Source organism: Muntiacus reevesi, chromosome 2, assembly GCF_963930625.1.
Source record: "Muntiacus reevesi chromosome 2, mMunRee1.1, whole genome shotgun sequence".
NCBI lineage: Eukaryota > Metazoa > Chordata > Mammalia > Artiodactyla > Cervidae > Muntiacus > Muntiacus reevesi.
In genome coordinates, this window is record NC_089250.1 from 108,808,486 (window position 1) to 108,826,936 (window position 18,451).

General features: G+C 42.0%; 2 protein-coding genes and 1 long non-coding RNA gene across 3 annotated transcripts; 2 read left to right on the forward strand and 1 right to left on the reverse strand.

Annotated features, from left to right (window-relative positions):
- The first annotated feature begins 25 nt into the window (after positions 1 to 25).
- Positions 26 to 6,317, forward strand: FUT11 (fucosyltransferase 11). Its single transcript, XM_065922625.1, has 3 exons — positions 26 to 844; positions 964 to 1,589; positions 2,975 to 6,317. Exons 1-3 carry the CDS (start codon positions 137 to 139, stop codon positions 3,120 to 3,122), a joined length of 1,482 nt encoding a protein of 493 aa, XP_065778697.1. The 5' UTR covers positions 26 to 136; the 3' UTR covers positions 3,123 to 6,317.
- Positions 6,318 to 6,410: 93 nt separating this feature from the next.
- Positions 6,411 to 15,592, reverse strand: LOC136159875 (uncharacterized). Its single transcript, XR_010661517.1, has 3 exons — positions 14,635 to 15,592; positions 10,601 to 10,764; positions 6,411 to 9,469 (listed from the first exon to the last, which is right to left on the reverse strand). It is a non-coding gene; the product is annotated as an uncharacterized lncRNA (long non-coding RNA).
- A 109-nt stretch (positions 15,593 to 15,701) lies between these two features.
- CHCHD1 (coiled-coil-helix-coiled-coil-helix domain containing 1) lies at positions 15,702 to 16,925 on the forward strand. The gene is made up of 3 exons (XM_065922628.1): positions 15,702 to 15,861; positions 15,987 to 16,105; positions 16,610 to 16,925. Exons 1-3 carry the CDS (start codon positions 15,738 to 15,740, stop codon positions 16,721 to 16,723), a joined length of 357 nt encoding a protein of 118 aa, XP_065778700.1. The 5' UTR covers positions 15,702 to 15,737; the 3' UTR covers positions 16,724 to 16,925.
- The last annotated feature ends 1,526 nt before the right edge of the window (positions 16,926 to 18,451 follow it).

The window sequence follows — 18,451 nt, forward strand, 5'->3', positions numbered from 1 at the left end:
CTCTGGGGAAGTGGCCGGCTGAGCTGGCCGCTAAGCCGCGCATGCGCCACATGTCCCTGTGGCGTAGGACCTCATCCCACAGCTACTCAGAGCCAGGCGAGGACCGGTGCTGCGGGCGTCGGCCGCCAGAGTAGACATGGGGGTCGGCCGCACGGGGTCTGTGCTTGCTGTCCTGGGAGTGCTTGGTATCTGTGCGGCCAAAGGCCCAGGACCCGCGGCGGAGGGGCAGACCGGCGGGGAGGCGGAGTGGGCGGAGCCGTGGGATGGCGCGGTTTTCCGGCCTCCGTCGGCGCTGGGCGCAGTGGGGGTGGCTCGCAGTCCGGGGCTCCCGCGGCCCGGGAGGGAGGAAGCGGTGGACTTGCCGGTGCTGCTGTGGTGGAGCCCGGGGCTGTTTCCTCACTTCCAGGGAGACTCGGAGCGCATCGAGTGCGCGCGCGGCGCGTGCGTGGCGTCCCGGGACCGACGGATGCGGGGAGACTCGCGGACGCGCGCGCTGCTCTTCTACGGCACCGACTTCCGCGCGTCCGAGGCGCCGCTTCCGCGCCTGGCTCACCAGAGCTGGGCGCTTCTGCACGAGGAGTCGCCCCTCAACAACTTCTTGCTGAGCCACGGTCCGGGCATCCGCCTCTTCAATCTTACCGCCACCTTCAGTCGCTACTCGGACTACCCGCTGCCGCTGCAGTGGCTGCCGGGGATCGCTTACCTGCGCCGCGCGGCACCTCCGCTCGAGGAGCGCGCACAGTGGCGCCGCCGCGGCTACGCGCCGCTCCTCTATCTGCAGTCCCACTGCGACGTGCCTGCGGATCGGGACCGCTACGTGCGCGAGCTCATGCGCTACATTGCGGTGGGTGAGGGCCGGGCCGGGCGGGAAGGGGCGGGTGGCGCGCGGGGCTGAGGCTGGGACCCCTGGTGTCCTGGCCGACGTGCCGTACCCTCCTGACGGCCGTGCTCTACCCCGCCCAGGTGGACTCCTATGGGAAGTGCCTGCAGAATCGGGAGCTGCCCGCGCCGCGGTTACGGGACACAGCCACAGCCACCACCGAGGATCCAGAGCTCTTGGCCTTCTTGTCCCGCTATAAATTCCATTTGGCCCTCGAAAATGCCATCTGCGACGACTACATGACAGAAAAACTGTGGCGCCCCATGCACCTCGGCGCTGTACCCGTGTACCGCGGCTCTCCCTCTGTGAGGGACTGGATGCCGAACAACCACTCCATCATCCTCATTGACGACTTTGAGTCGCCGCAGAAGCTGGCAGAGTTTATTGACTTCCTGGACAAAAATGATGAAGAATATATGAAATACTTGGCATACAAGCAACCTGGGGGCGTCACTAACCAGTTCCTTCTGGATAGTTTGAAGCAGCGCGAATGGGGAGTGAATGACCCCTTACTGCCTAACTACCTTAACGGCTTTGAGTGTTTTGTCTGTGACCACGAACTGGCGCGGCTGGATGCCGAGAAGGCCCACGCAGCCTCTCCCGGGAACAGCCCGGCCCCTGAGCCTCATGTTGCCCAGCCCTCACACATGGACTGTCCGGTCCCCACACCTGGCTTTGGTAGTGTGGAAGAGATTCCTGAGAATGACAGGTAAGCTTAGCTGGGGTCCCCTTGGGCTGTCGAATGACTTACAGACTTGCTTCCTGCAGGCAATAAACTAGCCCTGGGTGCTGAGGGGATGTTGTATAAGGAAATTATGACATGAGGTCACTATGCCTTTAAGGTATCAAGAGTCTAAGAGAAGACAAATTGCAAAAGAGCAGTAGAAAATGTGAGAGGTAATCGAAAGCAACAACATAGGAAAATCAGCTTTTATAAACAGTGTTTGTAGTAGTGATTCAAAAAAGGCTTCAACTAGAGCAGAGGGCCTGTTTAGGGAAGTGATGAGGGACAAAGTTGGGGCCAGGTTATACGTATTCTGAATACCAGGTTCTGGAGCTGGACTGTCCTGAAAATCAGCTCAGCTATTTATTGAGCATCTTCAACATGGTGGGGCTGTGGATGAGAAATACAGAAGTGTTTCCAGGGAGGTTTGTCTGCAGTAATCAGGGTTTATACCTGTTAACTTGGTGTAACTATTAACAGCATCTCCTTTCACTCTTAAAATTACCCTGATTTGGATGATAGATTATGTTTGTCCTAGACAGAATAGAAAGGATGCTTTCAAAAGATGATTAATGATTGTGGCCAATGGTGGATTGGAAGGGAAGTGAGGAGGCTACTGAAGTAGGCAGCAGAAGGTGGTGGCATTGGGAAACAAGGTCAGCATAGGAGATGGGGTAAAAAAACGTTGAAGCCACTTGCAGCAAACCACACCACTTAGGGGAGGGGTGAAAAAAAGATGTTTGAGACTGCTGGAATAACCTGCAGAGATGACCTTGGACAGTGGATGGCAGCAGAGCGCTGGCACAGTTTGGTCCTGGGAGTGGAGTGGATTTGTATCCAGTAATTTATATCAGGTAGTTTGTATCTAGTTTGTGCAGAACATATGATTTATCAGAGGAAAAGTGTAACATTAAAAAAAGAGAAACATTCAGGTTATGGCTCATCTAGACACTGGATACTGGTTGCACGCTTGATTACTGAAACAGGTGTAACATAAAAAGTAACCATCTAAATACACTCCCTTGCTTTTCTTAGGAAGATTACTGTTTCCATAGTTTGGCCCCTGCTCTGCCTACCTCTTAATTCCCTCCACATTTGGAGACCAAGAGCAGGCAAGTCAGGAAATTTAACTCACTGGGATATGTGTGTATGTGTGTGGGGGGCTTGGATAATGAATTTGTGTTTTTGGCTCACTGCCTGTCACTTGGATTAGTACTGGATTTACTTCACATTTCCTTCCCTCAAAGCAGATCCTTGGTCCTAACCAGAAACCACTGTATCTGCTGAAGATTTCTTTGGCCATAGGGAGAAAGGTAGGATTCATAGTTGTACTGAGGTTCCATAATCCAACTCTCATTTTGATGTTTCAGCTGGAAGGAGATGTGGCTCCAAGATTATTGGCAAGGTCTGGACCAGGGGGAAGCTCTCACTGCCATGATCCACAACAATGAGACACTTCAGGGGAAATTTTGGGATTACCTAACAGAGATCTTCATGAAAAGGAACCAAAATCTCTAATTGCTCATACAAGTATTTAACTTGACAGAGCTAAGGAGATGGAAGTCCTTCAACCATGGGACATGAAGGATATCCGATGCACAAGTCCTTAATGAACACTATCTTACCATGAATCCCAGGAGTAAGTTATATCCACTGATATTTTATTCTAATCATGTGTAGCCAGGATCTCAGCCTATGGTAATAGAGCCTCTTCTCAAGGAGAGATGAAGGCATCCAGTTTTTGATTCAATGGGAACCAGAAGCCTGAAACACCCCCATTTGATTCAAGGTGCTGATCAACAGAATTTTTAAAGAACTCCTTATTTTTCTAGCTCTTTCTGCCTTTCGATCGTGCTTGGGACATGTTAGTACTTGGCTGTGAATGAGGTAAGATGGGCCAGGTTTAAAGTATGAAAACCTCTCCTGTATTCTTTAAACCACTCATTATTCAGTACCTTTTCCTAATTTCTATTCCTGTCTCTAGCTTTATAAACTGTTTATGTTGGTGGTGAAGCAAAACTCCTGGTGGGTTGTATCCTGGCTCTCTCGAGTTGTATTTTTTTTATATCACTTACTTTGCCTTTCATGTCAGCCTTTTTATTTTGAATGGCTTTTCTTGCCTGATTTTCCACAATTTCTGTTGGAGATGGAGTAGCCTTGCCACCATTCCCACACTCATTTCCACCTGCATTAAACTGGCTATAGATCGGACATCTTTTCTTACTGCTGATTTGCTTCACATCTAGGGCATATCTGAAATTCCTTCTCACCTCATGAATATCAAGATTCAGAGGCTAATAAATGTCATGTCAACTTAAGGAATCATCCTGCTTTATTTTAGAGATGGAGACTCAGGCTGGAAATGATAGCAGAAAAAGTTGTCATTTCAGAAGGTTAAGATAGGTCAATGTGAATCAAAGCGCAGATTTTTATAGGTCTTTGGTCTTTTTCTGTCTGCCTAATGAACTCTTCTATTTTATTATCTTTATATGCTACAAAAGTCCATTTCCCCCCAAAACTCATGAAAATTATGGTGGAAGAAACAGACCAGCAATATAGCTCTAGTAATTATCTCATATTATCTCATATTCTGTGGCACTTTTAAGTGGGATAAACATTCCAACTTCATTCATTCTATTACTGTTACAGTGCATAACTTTATAGTACTTACTGAGACCACATTTTGATGAAGTCCACCCAAGGCCCTAAACCCAAAGGGATGAGAGGTAAAGCAAGACATTGAAGCCATCATGAGTGGCTAGCTAAATAAAAAGTTGTTAGATTTGGGGAGGTAGCCAAACACTTCTATTACTGTGGTTTAAACATACAGTTTAATGGAGAGGGAGATCATCTGCTTTTTCTGGGGCAGTGGAACAAGGAAGAACACCTTGGATCTTAGAACTACACTGGTTGTAATATATTAATGAATTATCACTAGAGAAATCCCATAGCTTATCAATATATCTGGTTTAAATTAGTGTGTATGCATGTGTATATACACACACATTATATACAGACATATATATGTGGTTGTAAAGACTGAAGAGGAAGATGATGCTTATGACTTCAGTATAGACTATATATAATAGAACCTTGGGTATCTATAAGGTTTTAATATTGAACAGCCTGCTAAGCTGTTCCATGTGTGATATACCAGTTTGTTTTTAAATTTTAAAAATCTAGCTCTTTATTTACATCAAAGCTAACATTAAGTGTTTATTTTAAAACATAATGGCACTTCCTTTGAATGGGGTAAAGATCAGAAACTTTACAATTTCTGGCTGACATGAAACTATACAATATCCCACAAAATGGAAATGCTGCAACAGACCTCACAATAAACATTTATATATGTGGGGTGCTCATATATATATTGGGCTTCCCTTGTGGCTCAGCTGGTAAAGGATCCGCCTGCAGTGTGGGAGACCTGGGTTCGATCCCTGTGTTGGGAAAATCCCCTGGAGAAGGGAAAGGCTACCCACTCCAGTATTCTGGCCTGGAGAATTCCATGGACTGTGTATAGTTCATGGGGTCACAGTTGGATTTTCACTTTCATATATACACATATGATGCTTCCACTAGGGCCCCATACTTATTGTGACCTTCGAAGATGCAGCCAACGGAAGTTATAATTTAGGCTGGATTTCACTGCCAGGGTGATTCTTTTTTTCTTTTTTTGGCTGTTCCACACAGCTTGTGGGACATCAGTTCCCTGACCTGGGACTGAATCTGGGCCCGTGGCAGTGAAAGAGCAGAGTCCCAACCACTGGACCACCAGGGAACTCCCTTTTTTCATTTAATAAAAAACGCCCTTCAGGACTTCCTTAGCAGTCCAGTGTTTAAGACTCTGCCTTCCAATGCAGCGGGGTAGGTTTGATCCTTAGTTCCCTGGTCCCGAACTAAGATCCCACATACCCCAAGGAGCAGCCAAGAAAAAAAAGGGCCCTTCCTAACAGCATGGGAAGTTTTCTGTTTGGACTTTTGCAGAAAAGAACAAGAAAGACAGACCTTTGAAAATACTTACGTTAAAATTTGATATAGTACGGACTCTTACAAAAGCCAAATTCGGGACTCTGGTTTCTAAGTATGCAAGCTATTTAAATGCAGACACCAGTTTATATTGTATACAAAATACAGTATTACCCAAGTGCAAACTAAGGTTAGGACTCAAATTTCATTGCGTGCAATAAAATGGGTAGGCAATGGTTATGCAAGGTGTAGAATCATTCTTACTTCTCCTGTTTAATTATACCAGTTCAACTGGCACTACCTTAGCACTTTTATGTACAAAGTAGGCCAGTTGTCTATGAATGATTGTGGATGGAGACTCATCCCTGATTTGTGGTCAGTGCTTCCGAGACTTTCTTTATTCCTCTTACCACAAAAGTATTCACAAAAGAGCAGGGTAAATCAAGTGCTACCTTTCCACAAGGGAAAGCAGAACCAGAAGCAGCCACACAGCTATCCAACGGCTTCACTTTCTCTGTGGAGAAAGCAAGCAATGTGAATCTTCTGTGGTTTGGGGCCCAGCCTGCTGTGTAGACCACAGCAGGCTTGAGGTTATTAGTGGTAGAAGTGTCTGATAGGAATCAACTTTATTTGTGTTGCTGGAGTGGGGGTGGAGCATGGGGCTGATGCCTTTATAATTCCCAAGAATTGCTATTTTCTATTGTCTCAGGTTTAATTTTGTATAATAAATGGCTTCTTTTTAAACAGTGTCTTCTGCTTGACTTTATTTCTGGGGTGAACATGGTAAAGTTGGAGACTTGCAAAAATATTTCAAACATTTGTTCATTTAACAAGTATGTATTGGCACTACTCTAGGCCCTGGGATACAGCACTAAACAAGATTGACAAGGTCCCGTCTCTCATTATGGGTACATTTTAAATGGGCGTTGGGGTTAAGGCTGTAAACAAACAATAAATGAACAAGATAATCCAGATGATGATAGGTACTATGAAGAAAATAAAACATGTTGATGGTGGTTTGCATGGAAGTCAGGGAACTCGTCTTTGACATGAAGTGAGACTCAACAGAACAAAAAGAACCAGTCATGCAGAGATAAATGGGAAGATTTTAAATATCTGTGACAAGTGATTAGCACACACTCAATTTACATAACCAAATAAATACTGCTCCTCCAAAGTAATCATCTTATGAACTATAAGGCTGTCCAAGTTATGCTTCCATTACCAGAAACATTTCTTGGAGATCATGTGTAAATGCCTTGAGCATCAGTGGTACCTCTTTGGACTGAGTTTTGTAAACAGCTAAGTCACTTCAGAGGGGCAGGGGGAAAAAAAGGTCACTTAGCACCAAGTCTAGTTAAAGCTAGGCATTACAATCCAAGGGCCAAATATATAAATAGAAATGATATCTTCGCAGGATTGGCGAGAAGATTAAATAAAATGATGAATGTGAGAAAGTGCTTAAACCTCACCCTATCCAATGAGATCACTACAAATGAGAAATCTGTCGAGTCCAGCTCGACAGCACAGGTTCCCCAAAGCGCCACCATGGCAAAAGAATGAGAGATACTCAAAGTTACAGTGGGGATCAGGGGACCAACAGCCCCACGAGGTGAAGGTACCCAAACTGACCTCAAGTCTGCTTTATTATACTTTTTGAGACTTGCTTGTATGTGTGTACATGAGCACAGTGGGCCAGGTGGCCTTCAGTGATAATCCTGCACAGTTAACATTTAATATTTTTGTATCCCCCTTTTTCTGCCTCAAGGACAGAGACCCAGGTAATCTTTATGTGCCTCCCAGGCACCAAGGATAGGAACAGTCTGTTGATGGCTTTCCATCCACAGGCGTACATCCTGCTTTCAAGATGTTTTCTGTTCCTTCTTGGATTCCCTCAGGAGTCACATACTGAATCATGTCCTCTCAGCAAGATTGTTTAATTCTTTTGTCAGGCCTTTTAGTAGGCCTGTCTCCTACATCTCCCCCTTTTTGTTTTTGTAGATAACTGAATAGTCAAGAAGGCTAACTGTTGCTGCTGCTTCTTTCTTGTTCTTCTCGACTATACAGAGACAAAACAGAATGATTAATAAAACACTGCAACTACTTATAAGTCCATAACCATAGGATTTGATTTGTTTGAGAGGATTTAAGGAAGGCACTCCTTTAGCTATAGCATTAAACAAAGAAGAGCCAGTAATCACATCAAGTTTTTTATTAAAGGTGTCTAGAATGTCACATTGTAACTCTTGTATATCTAATGTAATATTTCCTTGATTTAGTAAATGTAGTTTAACTTTATCCCAGTTAAGTCAATTGATCACATTTATGTGCAGTCACACAGAATGATGTGTAATTCCAGTCACACTTTAGTCTTAATTGTTTTTGTAGACTTACCAATTGACCTCCCAATAAAATAACAGATTGTTGTAAGTCAGCCACTTGTGAAGCCAATTTTTCCTCTATTTTTTGTTGAGTGGACCAAAGAACGTCTGCATCCTTATGCCATTCTTGTACAAAATGAACAGATTGATGCAATGCTATTCTGGCCACTGCTGTAGTGGTGGTGATTGCTATAATTCCCAGAATAGCTGCTATTAACATACCAATAAATCTTTTTGTTCTTTTTAAAGTTGCTTTTATAATTTCTTCTATGGCATAAAGAGTAGGGCTTTTTTGCCAGCCTCTTTGTAAATCCACTGGTATCCAAATACCTGTCCGAGTTTTTAAAACATAAATACTTTGCCAAGATTCATCGAAAGGAATGGTATTGTTTAAACACGTATAAAAAGAACAATTTGTACAATTTATAAGACCAGTAGAGATGTTTTATATCGCTGGCTCTAACAGAAACACAAAAGGTAATCTTAAACAGGCCTGAATAGTATGAGTAGAATTTTTAGTAAAATTAAAAGTTGCCTTAGAAAAAAAAATAAAAATTAAAAAAAAATAAAAGTTGCCTTAGGATCATTTAAGACATAATTCAGTGTAATGGCCATTGCAAGCCTTAAGGGTTTTGGAGGCCATAGGCGCCTCCCAAATCGTATTCTGTCCTGGGTGATGGAGGAGGTGAGGAACGGCTGGGGGGGGCGGGGTGGTGGTGCAAATCCCTCCCTATGCCACGTCAAAGATGCAGTCCCACAGGTACTAAGTGCCTCATTATGATACAGCCGTGGACTAGAAATATTTGTTCCTTTAATCTTAGGTGTTCCTCTAGGGCCCCAAACTATATCTGTCCCTCAGGAGTATTTAGTAACAGATGACCTTCAGACCCTCTACAATTTTTCCATTGGATCCTGTCCTCCATCCATACCACGTCCTATTCTTAAAGCACAGCCTGGAAGATTAGGACGACTATAATGTATGGTGGAATTTTCTCTTTCTTTAAAAGTAAGTGCTGTTAATAAGGAAAAAAAGTGTTCTTATTCTCTCCAGGCTTTTCTACAATAGAAAGCCATCCCTGGAATCCTGTCTTTAAACAGAATTCTCCAAATCCTATACAAATGGATGTGCTGTCTGTTCTTACTGCATAAGTTTTTAGAGATCATCCTTCCTTTTTTTTTTTCCTTCTTCCTTTTTTAAAGAAAGGCTTTGATCATAAGGACCAGGAAGCCAGGCTGAATCATTGACAAATACGCGAATACTGAATCTTCCTTAATGATTCAGGATTCTTAATGAAGGAGGATTGGGAATATATGCCCAATAATGATGACTGGAATCAGCTTGAACACTTACCGACATTGTGATAAGGGTTACCATAGCCAGTAGTAGATTGGCAGATGTTTTTGGAAGGCCACGATGATGAATTAGGCTCTCAGCTTCCTGTGATAACTTTTTTATATGCCCCCAAGTGGGTATTGTAGCAGTTCACATTCGCTTGGTCTTGGCAGGCCCAGGTTCTAATGTAAGGTGTGACAGGGCATGCATCAGAGGTCTGGAAGGTGGGTCTATATCAAATCATGTTTTTTCCCCTCCAGTACCAGATTCTCCTCCTCAGGATCCATCGGTGTTCATTTTCCTCTATTAAGATAAGAGCATATGCTCTTCCTTGTTTAAGCATGATACCCTGCTTCCATTCCCTGTCCTCTTTCCACATTATTTTTTGCCAAACCTCCCGTAAGGGAGAAACTTTAAGGGAAGTATCTTTAGTCTGTTCTGAAAAGTTCCAGTGAACCTCAGCTGCTGGTTTCTCATATACCCCTTTTTTTTTTTTTTTTTTCATATAGCCCTCTTATGTCCAAAAAATTTAGAGTAAAAAGAGCTAGAGCTATTTTATCCTTAAATAGGGGAAAGAGGTCCGAAGCCATACTGTTCTCCCCCTTTTTGTCTTGGTAGTATAAGTTCTAAAGTTAGGTGGGCACGTTTGATGATGGCTTGTCCTTGAGGATTATAAGGAATGCCTGTTAATATGTTTAATAGACCAGTTAGCTAAAAATGTTTGAAAGATATGACCTTTATAAGAAGGCCCATTGTCAGTTTTTTAGTTTCTGGTAGGCCCATATAGGCAAAAGCTTGTTGTAAATGAGGGATACATTGAGCAGTTGATTCTCCATTATGAATTGAAGCAAAAATCATTCCAGAATATGTGTCAATGGAAACATGTATTAAACCTAAATTACCAAAAGAGGGCATACGAGTAACATCAGTTTGCCATAAGTCATTAGAATATAATCTATGAGGAATTACGCCTTCCTGATTTATGGGCACTATTGTGGAAGTCTGACATGTAGGGCATTGAGAAACAGTATTTTTAGCTTGTTGTCAGGATAATTGAAATCGATGTTGTAATCCTCTGACGTTAATGTAAGTTAAAGTCATGAAACTGAGTGGGAGTAAGGAGTGTAGTTAATTTAACATCAATCTGGTCATTACCTTCTGATAAAGGTCCTGGTAATTGAGAATGAGAGCGGATATGAGTAATATGAAATGGAAATTGTCGATTCCCAACCATATCTTGTAATTTCAAAAAATAACTGATGAATGGGAGGGTCCGAGACAGGAATATGAATAGTCTCTATCTGGAAAGTTACCTTAACAACATATTGAGAATCTGAGATAATATTAATGGGTACTATAATGTCTGATAGGACAGTAATTATGGCATCTAGTTCAGCTTGTTTTATTGATGAATATGATGACTGCCAAATTTTGGTGGTTGGACCATAACATCCAGCTTTACATTCTTTATTTGCATCTGTAAAAAAGATAGGAGCACACTCAATCGGTTCTGTTTTAGTTATTCTAGGCAATGTAAAACATGTTTTTTAAGAAAATTAATTAATTTAGAAGGTGGATAGTGACAATCAATTGTACCAATAAAATCAGATAATGCTATCTGCCATTCCATGTTTTGTGCAAAAAGTCATTCTATCTGATCTTTAGCTAAAGGAACTATTATATATTTGGGATCATATCCTGAAATTTGTCAAATATGAGTCCTCAATTTAAAAAGCAATTTACTAACAAGGTCCACATAGGTAGTCAATAATTTTGTTTGTTTATAGGGTAAAAATACCCATTCTAATTATAAATTCATTTTGCCATATTATTCCTGTAGGAGAATGAGGTGTAGGCATAATTAAAGCAGTTAAAGGTTGTTGAATATTAATTCGAGATAACTGTTTTTCTTGTATGCCTTGATTAATTTCTTATAATTCTCGATTGGCTTCAGCTGTGTTTGTGGACTGTTGAGATCTGTATCTCCTTTTAGAGTATTAAATAAATTTGTCAAAGCATAATTAGGGATACCCAGTTTAGGTCGTAACCAATTAATATCTCCTACTAATTTTTGAAAGTTGTTCAGAATATTAAGGTGATCAGTTCTAATTTGTATCTTTTGAGGGGATACTGTATAATGATTAAGAATGTATCCCAAATAATTATTTTCTGTATTTTATCTGGGGCAATTATTAAACCAAATTCTTTTAATATATTTTGAGTGTCTAAAAATATATGGTGCAATAACTGATTATCCGGATGAGCCAATAAAACATCATTCATATAATGTATAACATAAGCTTGGGGATATTTTTGTCTAATGATAGATAAGGGCTGATTAATAAAAATTTGACATAAAGTAGGACTGTTCATCATTCCTTAGGGTAAGACAGTCCATTGATATCTCTGACTGGTATTAACGCTAGGGACAGTAAAAGCAAACTTAGGAGCATCAGAAGGTCTAAAGGAATAGTAAAAAAACAATCTTTTAAGTCTATTATTGTAAGATGTCATTTTTTAGGAATCATAGATGGTAAGAGAATACCTGGCTATAAGGCTCCCATGGGTTCCATTACAGCATTAATCTTTCTTAGGTCTGTTAATGTTCTCCATTTACCTGATTTCTTTTTTATAACAAAAACTGGGGAGTTCCAGGGGCTAGTAGATTCAATTATATGTCCTTGTTCTTTATGTTCTATTATTAGCTCATATAATGCTTCCAATTTTTCTCTGGTTAAGGGCCACTGCTCCATCTACATGGTTTTTTCTGAAAGCCAAGTCAGTTTCAATGCAGCTTTTTTTGAAGCAGTGGCCCTAGGATAAATTTGGATTTTGCAAAGGGTTATATCCCATATTGGCCATAATTTGCTTAGCTTGTGGGGATATAGTGGGTATGGTTACATATGCCCCCCATTGCATTAATAAATCTCACCCCCAAAACTGACTGGAATATCTGCAATCAGAGGTTGCAAAGTGGCAGTTTGTTGTTCTGGGCCTTTATAGAGCATAGGTTGAGAGCTTTGAGAGGTATTATTCATAGTCCCTATTCCTGTTATAACAGTAGGAACTGATTTTAATAGCCAGGAATGAGGCCAATGTTTTATAGCTATTATTGAAACATCAGCTCCTGTATCCATGAGCCCAGAAAATCTCTTTCCCATTATTTCTATATCTAGTTTCGGTCTCTCATCAGTAACAGAGGTCGGCCAATATACTTGTTTTCCTATATTTCCAAATCCTCCTTCTCTTTTTCTAGGGGAATTATGAATCTTTATGTAAGGAAAGAGAAGGAGTTGTGTAATTCGGTCTCTCTTTTATTTGATATGGAATATTAGTGCTCTTCATAAAATGAATTTCCCCTTCAAAATCTTCAGTGATTCCAATGTGTACTTGAATGCCCTTTATAGTTAGACTACTTCTACCAATCATAAGTCCAACAGTATTTTTGGGAAGAGGACCCCATATTCCTGTAGGAATTTCACATATTCCTATAGATGGCATTAATAATTGATTATCTAGGGCAGGAATATCTATTGCTGCGCTGCCCGAGGTTGCTGGAAGTAAATCATAGATTGATTGTTTTCTAATATTTGAGTGGGACATGTGAATGGGACTGCATTCCATGAACTTGGATTGTTTGGGGAGCCCCAGCTGGGCCCCAAAAGGCGTTTCCCAACAGAGGAGTCTTATCTTTATGAAATGTGGAATGGCATTGATTAGCCCAATGATTTCCTTTTTGACATTTAGAACATAATCCAGGGGCTTTAGCTTCCCTTTTTTAATCATTATTATTTTTTATTTTGCAATCTTTTTTCATATGTCCCAGTTTTCTGCATCCATGACATTTAATTTTATTGTCCTTTTTTCCTTTTGAAAGGGTCTGTGCCAATAATTGCATCTTATAGGGTTTTTATCCAATATCATGACACACCTTTATATAATCTTCCAAGTTGCTTCCCTGAGCTTTTAAAGGTTGGAGAGCCTTTTGGCATTGAGTTAGCATTGTCATAAGCCAATAGCTGTAAAAGAATGTCCCTTAGATTAGGCTGAGATACCGTGCTCATTAAATTTTGTCAAAGACTGGCTATAAAGTCAACATAAGGGTCTCCATTAGACTAACTTGTGTAAATGATGGAGTAGTATGTCCAGGAGGATTAAGTTTTTCCCAAGCGCTTAAACATACAAATCGTACTTGGGAGAGGACCTGATCATCAAATTGTAATTGAGCCTGTATTCCAAAATATCCTCCTGACCCCATCAGCTGTTCCAAGGAAATGTTAATAGGTGGATTTGAAGCAGCATTTCTATGAGCTTGTTGATTTGTTTCATCTTGCCACCAGGTTTTAAACTGTAAAAATTCAGAGGATGATAAACAAGTTCTTGCAACCATATCTCAGTCAAAAGGGATCAGCATTTCAGCTTGTCAAAGTCCTTGAATTAAACCCATAGTATATGGAGAGTTAGTACCATATTGTGTACATGCTTGTTTTATCTCTTTGACTGTCTTAAAAGGAAGAGGATGATAATCATAAGTAACAGCACCTTGTGGATCTTGTGGACCAGGGGAAACCTGAGTGACTGCCACAGGGAGGGCCAGGGCATCTTCATTCCCTTGTAGCTGTGCCTGTCTAATTCCCCTTTGAAAAGGAGAAATATGGTTGGCACTGTCAGAGGAGGTTTCCAAATGTCATCCCATGGAGTTTCCGGATCTAAAGGGGGTGGCTCCGTTAAGGGTGCTGAAGGATGAGCCACATTAACCATGGGGAAATGATCATTACTCCCATATGATTTTATTTTCTTTCACCCTTTTCGTTTGTGGTGCAGAGGTGCTTTTTCCCCTTCAGAATCACTATTCTCATATAAACGAGATTCATTCTCTGACTGTTCATGTATTGTCTCTATAGAATCTTCAGAATCGGAAGTTTCTGAATGTAAAAGTCCTAGTGCAGTGCTAATAAGATTCCCCAGTGACCAAATGAATACATTCCCCACTATGATACCCCACTATGATAAGCTCTGCGTAGGCAACACATAATTTCTTGCTACTCTTTATACCTTAAAGTCCCTCTACCTGGATCGAGTCAATAGCAATGTTTTTCAATAGCAGAAAGTAAGTCTTTTAAAGTAGAATGAGAAACTTGCACTCCCGAGTTTTTCAACGAAGTCTTTAAGACTTGCATATACTTGGTATGCTTAGGGCTTCCCTTGTGGCTCAGATGGTAAAGAGTCTGCCTACAATGCGGGAGACCAGTGTTCAATCCCTAAGTCAGGAAGATCCTCTGGGAAAGGAAATGGCAACCCATGCCCCACTGTTACCTTGATTGAATTATCCACGGGGTGTACTCACCAGGTCCTTTCCACATCCATCTCTTCGGTCGGAATTCCCCGTGTTCCTTGCCTCCTAAGGAGAAGCTTCGAAAGCTGGTTTCACCTTCAGGTCCCTGCTGGGGCACCACTTGTGAGTCCAGCTCGACAGCACAGGTTCCCCAAAGCGCGGCGCGGCGAAAGAATGAGAAACACTCAAGAAAGTTACAGCAGGGATCAGGGGACCAACAGCCCCACGAGGTGAAGGTACCCAAACTGATCTCAAGTCTGCTTTATTATACTTTTTGAGACTTGCTTGTATGTGTTTACATGAGCTCAGCAGGCCAGGTGGCCTTCAGTGATAATCCTGCGCAGTTAACATTTAATATTTTTGTATCCCTCTTTTTCTGCCTCAAGGACAGAGACCCAGGTAATCTTTATGTGCCTCCCAGGCACCAAGGATAGGAACAGTCTGTTGATGGCTTTCCATCCACAGGCGTACATCCTGCTTTCAAGATGTTTTCTGTTCCTTCTTGGATTCCTTCAAGAGTCACATACTGAATCATGTCCTCTCAGCAAGATTGTTTAATTCTTTTGTCAGGCCTTTTAGTAGGCCTGTCTCCTACAAAAACAATTCTTTAAGCCGCAGCAGCTGTTCAAATAAATGAACCTATTTTTCTTCGCGGCTTCGAAGTGGCTCTAAAGGTAATCAAAACCATCGGTTCTTTAAGGTTTATTAAAATTGAACCATTCCCAACTTAGCATCTTAAAGTCTCACATTTTGATTCGCTCCCATCCTCTCTGTCCTTGCCTATGTCAATCACTCTCTAATGCAGACTTTACCACCCGAAACGTGCGCTCTTTCCTGGGTGTTCCTGGCCCAGTACTGCCCAAGACTTTAGGGCCCAGAGTTCACAAAAGAGTCGGCGAGGACCCACAAAACAGCCCCAAAGATTCTCTTCCTAACCTGCACAAGTCCACACCAGGCAAGGTCCGAAGCCGGAATCAATGCGACCCCGCCAAGAAAAGAATGAAGAGCATCCTGGGGCGGGAGGTGGATGGGTTGCAGCCGAATCTTACCGAGCTGGTAGGGGTCACGCAGGGTCACGCACGGTGCCGCAGAGCTTGCCGGGAGCTCGGTGTGCAATGGCGACGCCAAGTCTCCGCGGTCGGCTAGCACGGCTTGGGAACCCGCGGAAGCCTATACTGAAGCCCAATAAGCCCCTCATCCTAGCTGACCATGTCGGGGAACGGCGCCGGGAGAAGGGCGGTGAGTCTTCGGAGCCTCGGAGGCCCCAGTGCGGAAGCCGGAGTAGTGCCGGAGGCTCCTGGGTGGGACGGTCGGAAAGTAAGTGTTCCTTTGTGACTGAGGATCCTCCCGTTCTGCCCTTCCAGAGGCGACTTGTATCACGGAGATGTCGATAATGATGGCCTGCTGGAAGCAGAATGAATTCCGCGACGAAGCGTGCAAAAAAGAGATCCGGGACTTCTTCGATTGTTCTTCGCGGGCTGAGGTGACAGGAGGCTTCTGGGGTGCCGTTTGGGGAGGAAAATAGAGGGCATACAGTAATGGTTCAGGTTACTGTTTTGAAATCTCTGTAATGCTGAGCGATTTGTTTCATTGCTTTCAGCTTTACCGGGTGCAAAATGAGGTTAATCATTAATATTCGTTTTACAGAATTTTTTTTTATCAAGCGAAGACATGCATGGGAAAGCCACTTTTTAAAGTTTAAATTGCTGATCAAATAGACATTATTGTTTAAACTAGAGACAGTAAAGGACAGGTTGTTTGGGTTCCAGACTAAATTGCCGGCTGGCAATTGTATACTAAATTGTATAATTCAGATTTTACAATCATTCGTGGATCCCAAGTCCTATAAATGAAAGGGAACTGGGAAGATGACACAGATCTCCAGCCTGGTTAACACCTTAGTGTAATTTGGGTTGTGTGAGAATTCTTAGCTTAGGTCCAGGCCTACTTCAGAACTGTCATTTTAATTTTTGTTCTGTGTTTTCAGGCAGCCCGAAAAATGAGATCAATCCAGGAGGATCTGGGAGAGTTGGGGAGTTTACCCCCCAAGAAATTGAATAAGCTGCTGCAGAGGTTTCCTAACAAACCTCACGTCAGCTGAAAATGGAGAAGCATTTTCAATGACTGGACTTAGCTTCTGAGAACTAAATAGAGGCATTTTAGAGATATTTGCACTGCCATGCTCTTTGAAGAGTAGAAGGAGGCAAAACACTTGTCTTTTTTTTTTTTTTTTTTTTACACTTTGGAAACATTACGTGAATGGAAATTTTGCTTTATTTTGAAATAAAATTTTCTGAAGAGAACTTGGCCTTTTGTCGTGGATTAGGTACTCCCACCATAGTTGAACCTTGTGTCCTCCCCTACATTCTGAAAGGTCTTTGCTCCCTGATTTGCAGGAGCAGGACAAAAACCTTTATGTTGTCCTGCAGTTGAGGTCCTTTATACCATTTAGTGCCCTTGCCTTTGAATGCATTAAGGTTGTTATCCATATATGCCGTTTTTTCGCCATCATCTGTAAGTATATTTAGAGACAACCTATTTTTGTGCATAGCCTCTGTAAGGTGCTGCTGGAATAATCAGAGGTTCACAGATTAATAACCCACAGTTACTGCAGATGAATTTTACTTGGCCCACACAGTTAAAATTTAAATTAGCTGACCATAATAGAAAAAAATGTCATAAAAAGTCCACTTTTTAGCTTCCCTTAAAAAAAAAAAAAGATGACAACCCTAGTTTCTTATCCCCACATGGAAATAAAGATTAATCAAAAGTGTTGATTATCTCCATTCTCCAGAGATCTGGCTGTGGGACTCCCCCAAGTGGTGAGACTGAGACTTAATTGGCAATTATCATCTTTATGTATCACCTGTTCAGTAGTGTCATTAAGTTATCTGCCTAGTTGCTGAAGGCATTTACTTTTGTGACCTCTTGATATTCTATAGCCTGCCCTTTCATACATACTGAGTTAACCTTTTCTATGTACTTTACAGCACATATATCCCTGTTAAATATACAAAGGGATCAGTGGGAGTTTTAAAACTCCAGTGGGATAATTATTAAGATAAAAGAAAGGGCCATGCCTTCTTTAACGCCCCCCACCACACACCCCATTGATGGAGCACTGGACAACTGCCTATTCTGCCAGCTGAGGCTGTTAGGAAGAAGTTCAGTGCGTAGGTACTGTGGACCAGCCTTGAAGTTCTTAACCTTTGGTCAATAGACTCCCAGTAAGAGGTCTGTGAATATGAATAAGAGGAGAAAAAGTTATCTTTAACCACAACTGAAATTGAGTATTTCAGTTAGCACTGGGAAACAACAGTATTATTAGCAATACCTATATGAAACCACAATATTTTATACATTACAGTTACAGATGTCTCAATATTTATACTCATCACAGGGAAACCTGGCGTGCTGCAGTCCATGGGGTGGCAAAGAGTCAGACACGACTGAGCGACTGAACTGAACTTCAAAATTATGATAGTTAAACTTGCAGCTAGATTTTATTAATTGGATTTCAACATAAAATATTTTCTTTATAATTCTTTGATTTAGTCTATTTATAAACAATCTGAGGGACCTCCCAGGTGGTCCAGTGATTAATACTCTGCTTCCAGTGCAGGGGGCGCAGGTTCAATCCCTGTTCAGGAAACTAAGATTCCACATGTGGCCCCAAAAATACAAATAAATACTTAAAAAAAAACTATTGCGGGGGGGTGGGGGGGGTCCCCGGGTCTTCACCAGGTTGCCATGGCACACACATAAAAAAGGTTAGGAACATCTAGACTCAAAGGCCCCACTGACAACAGGACTACCACCTCCTGAAATC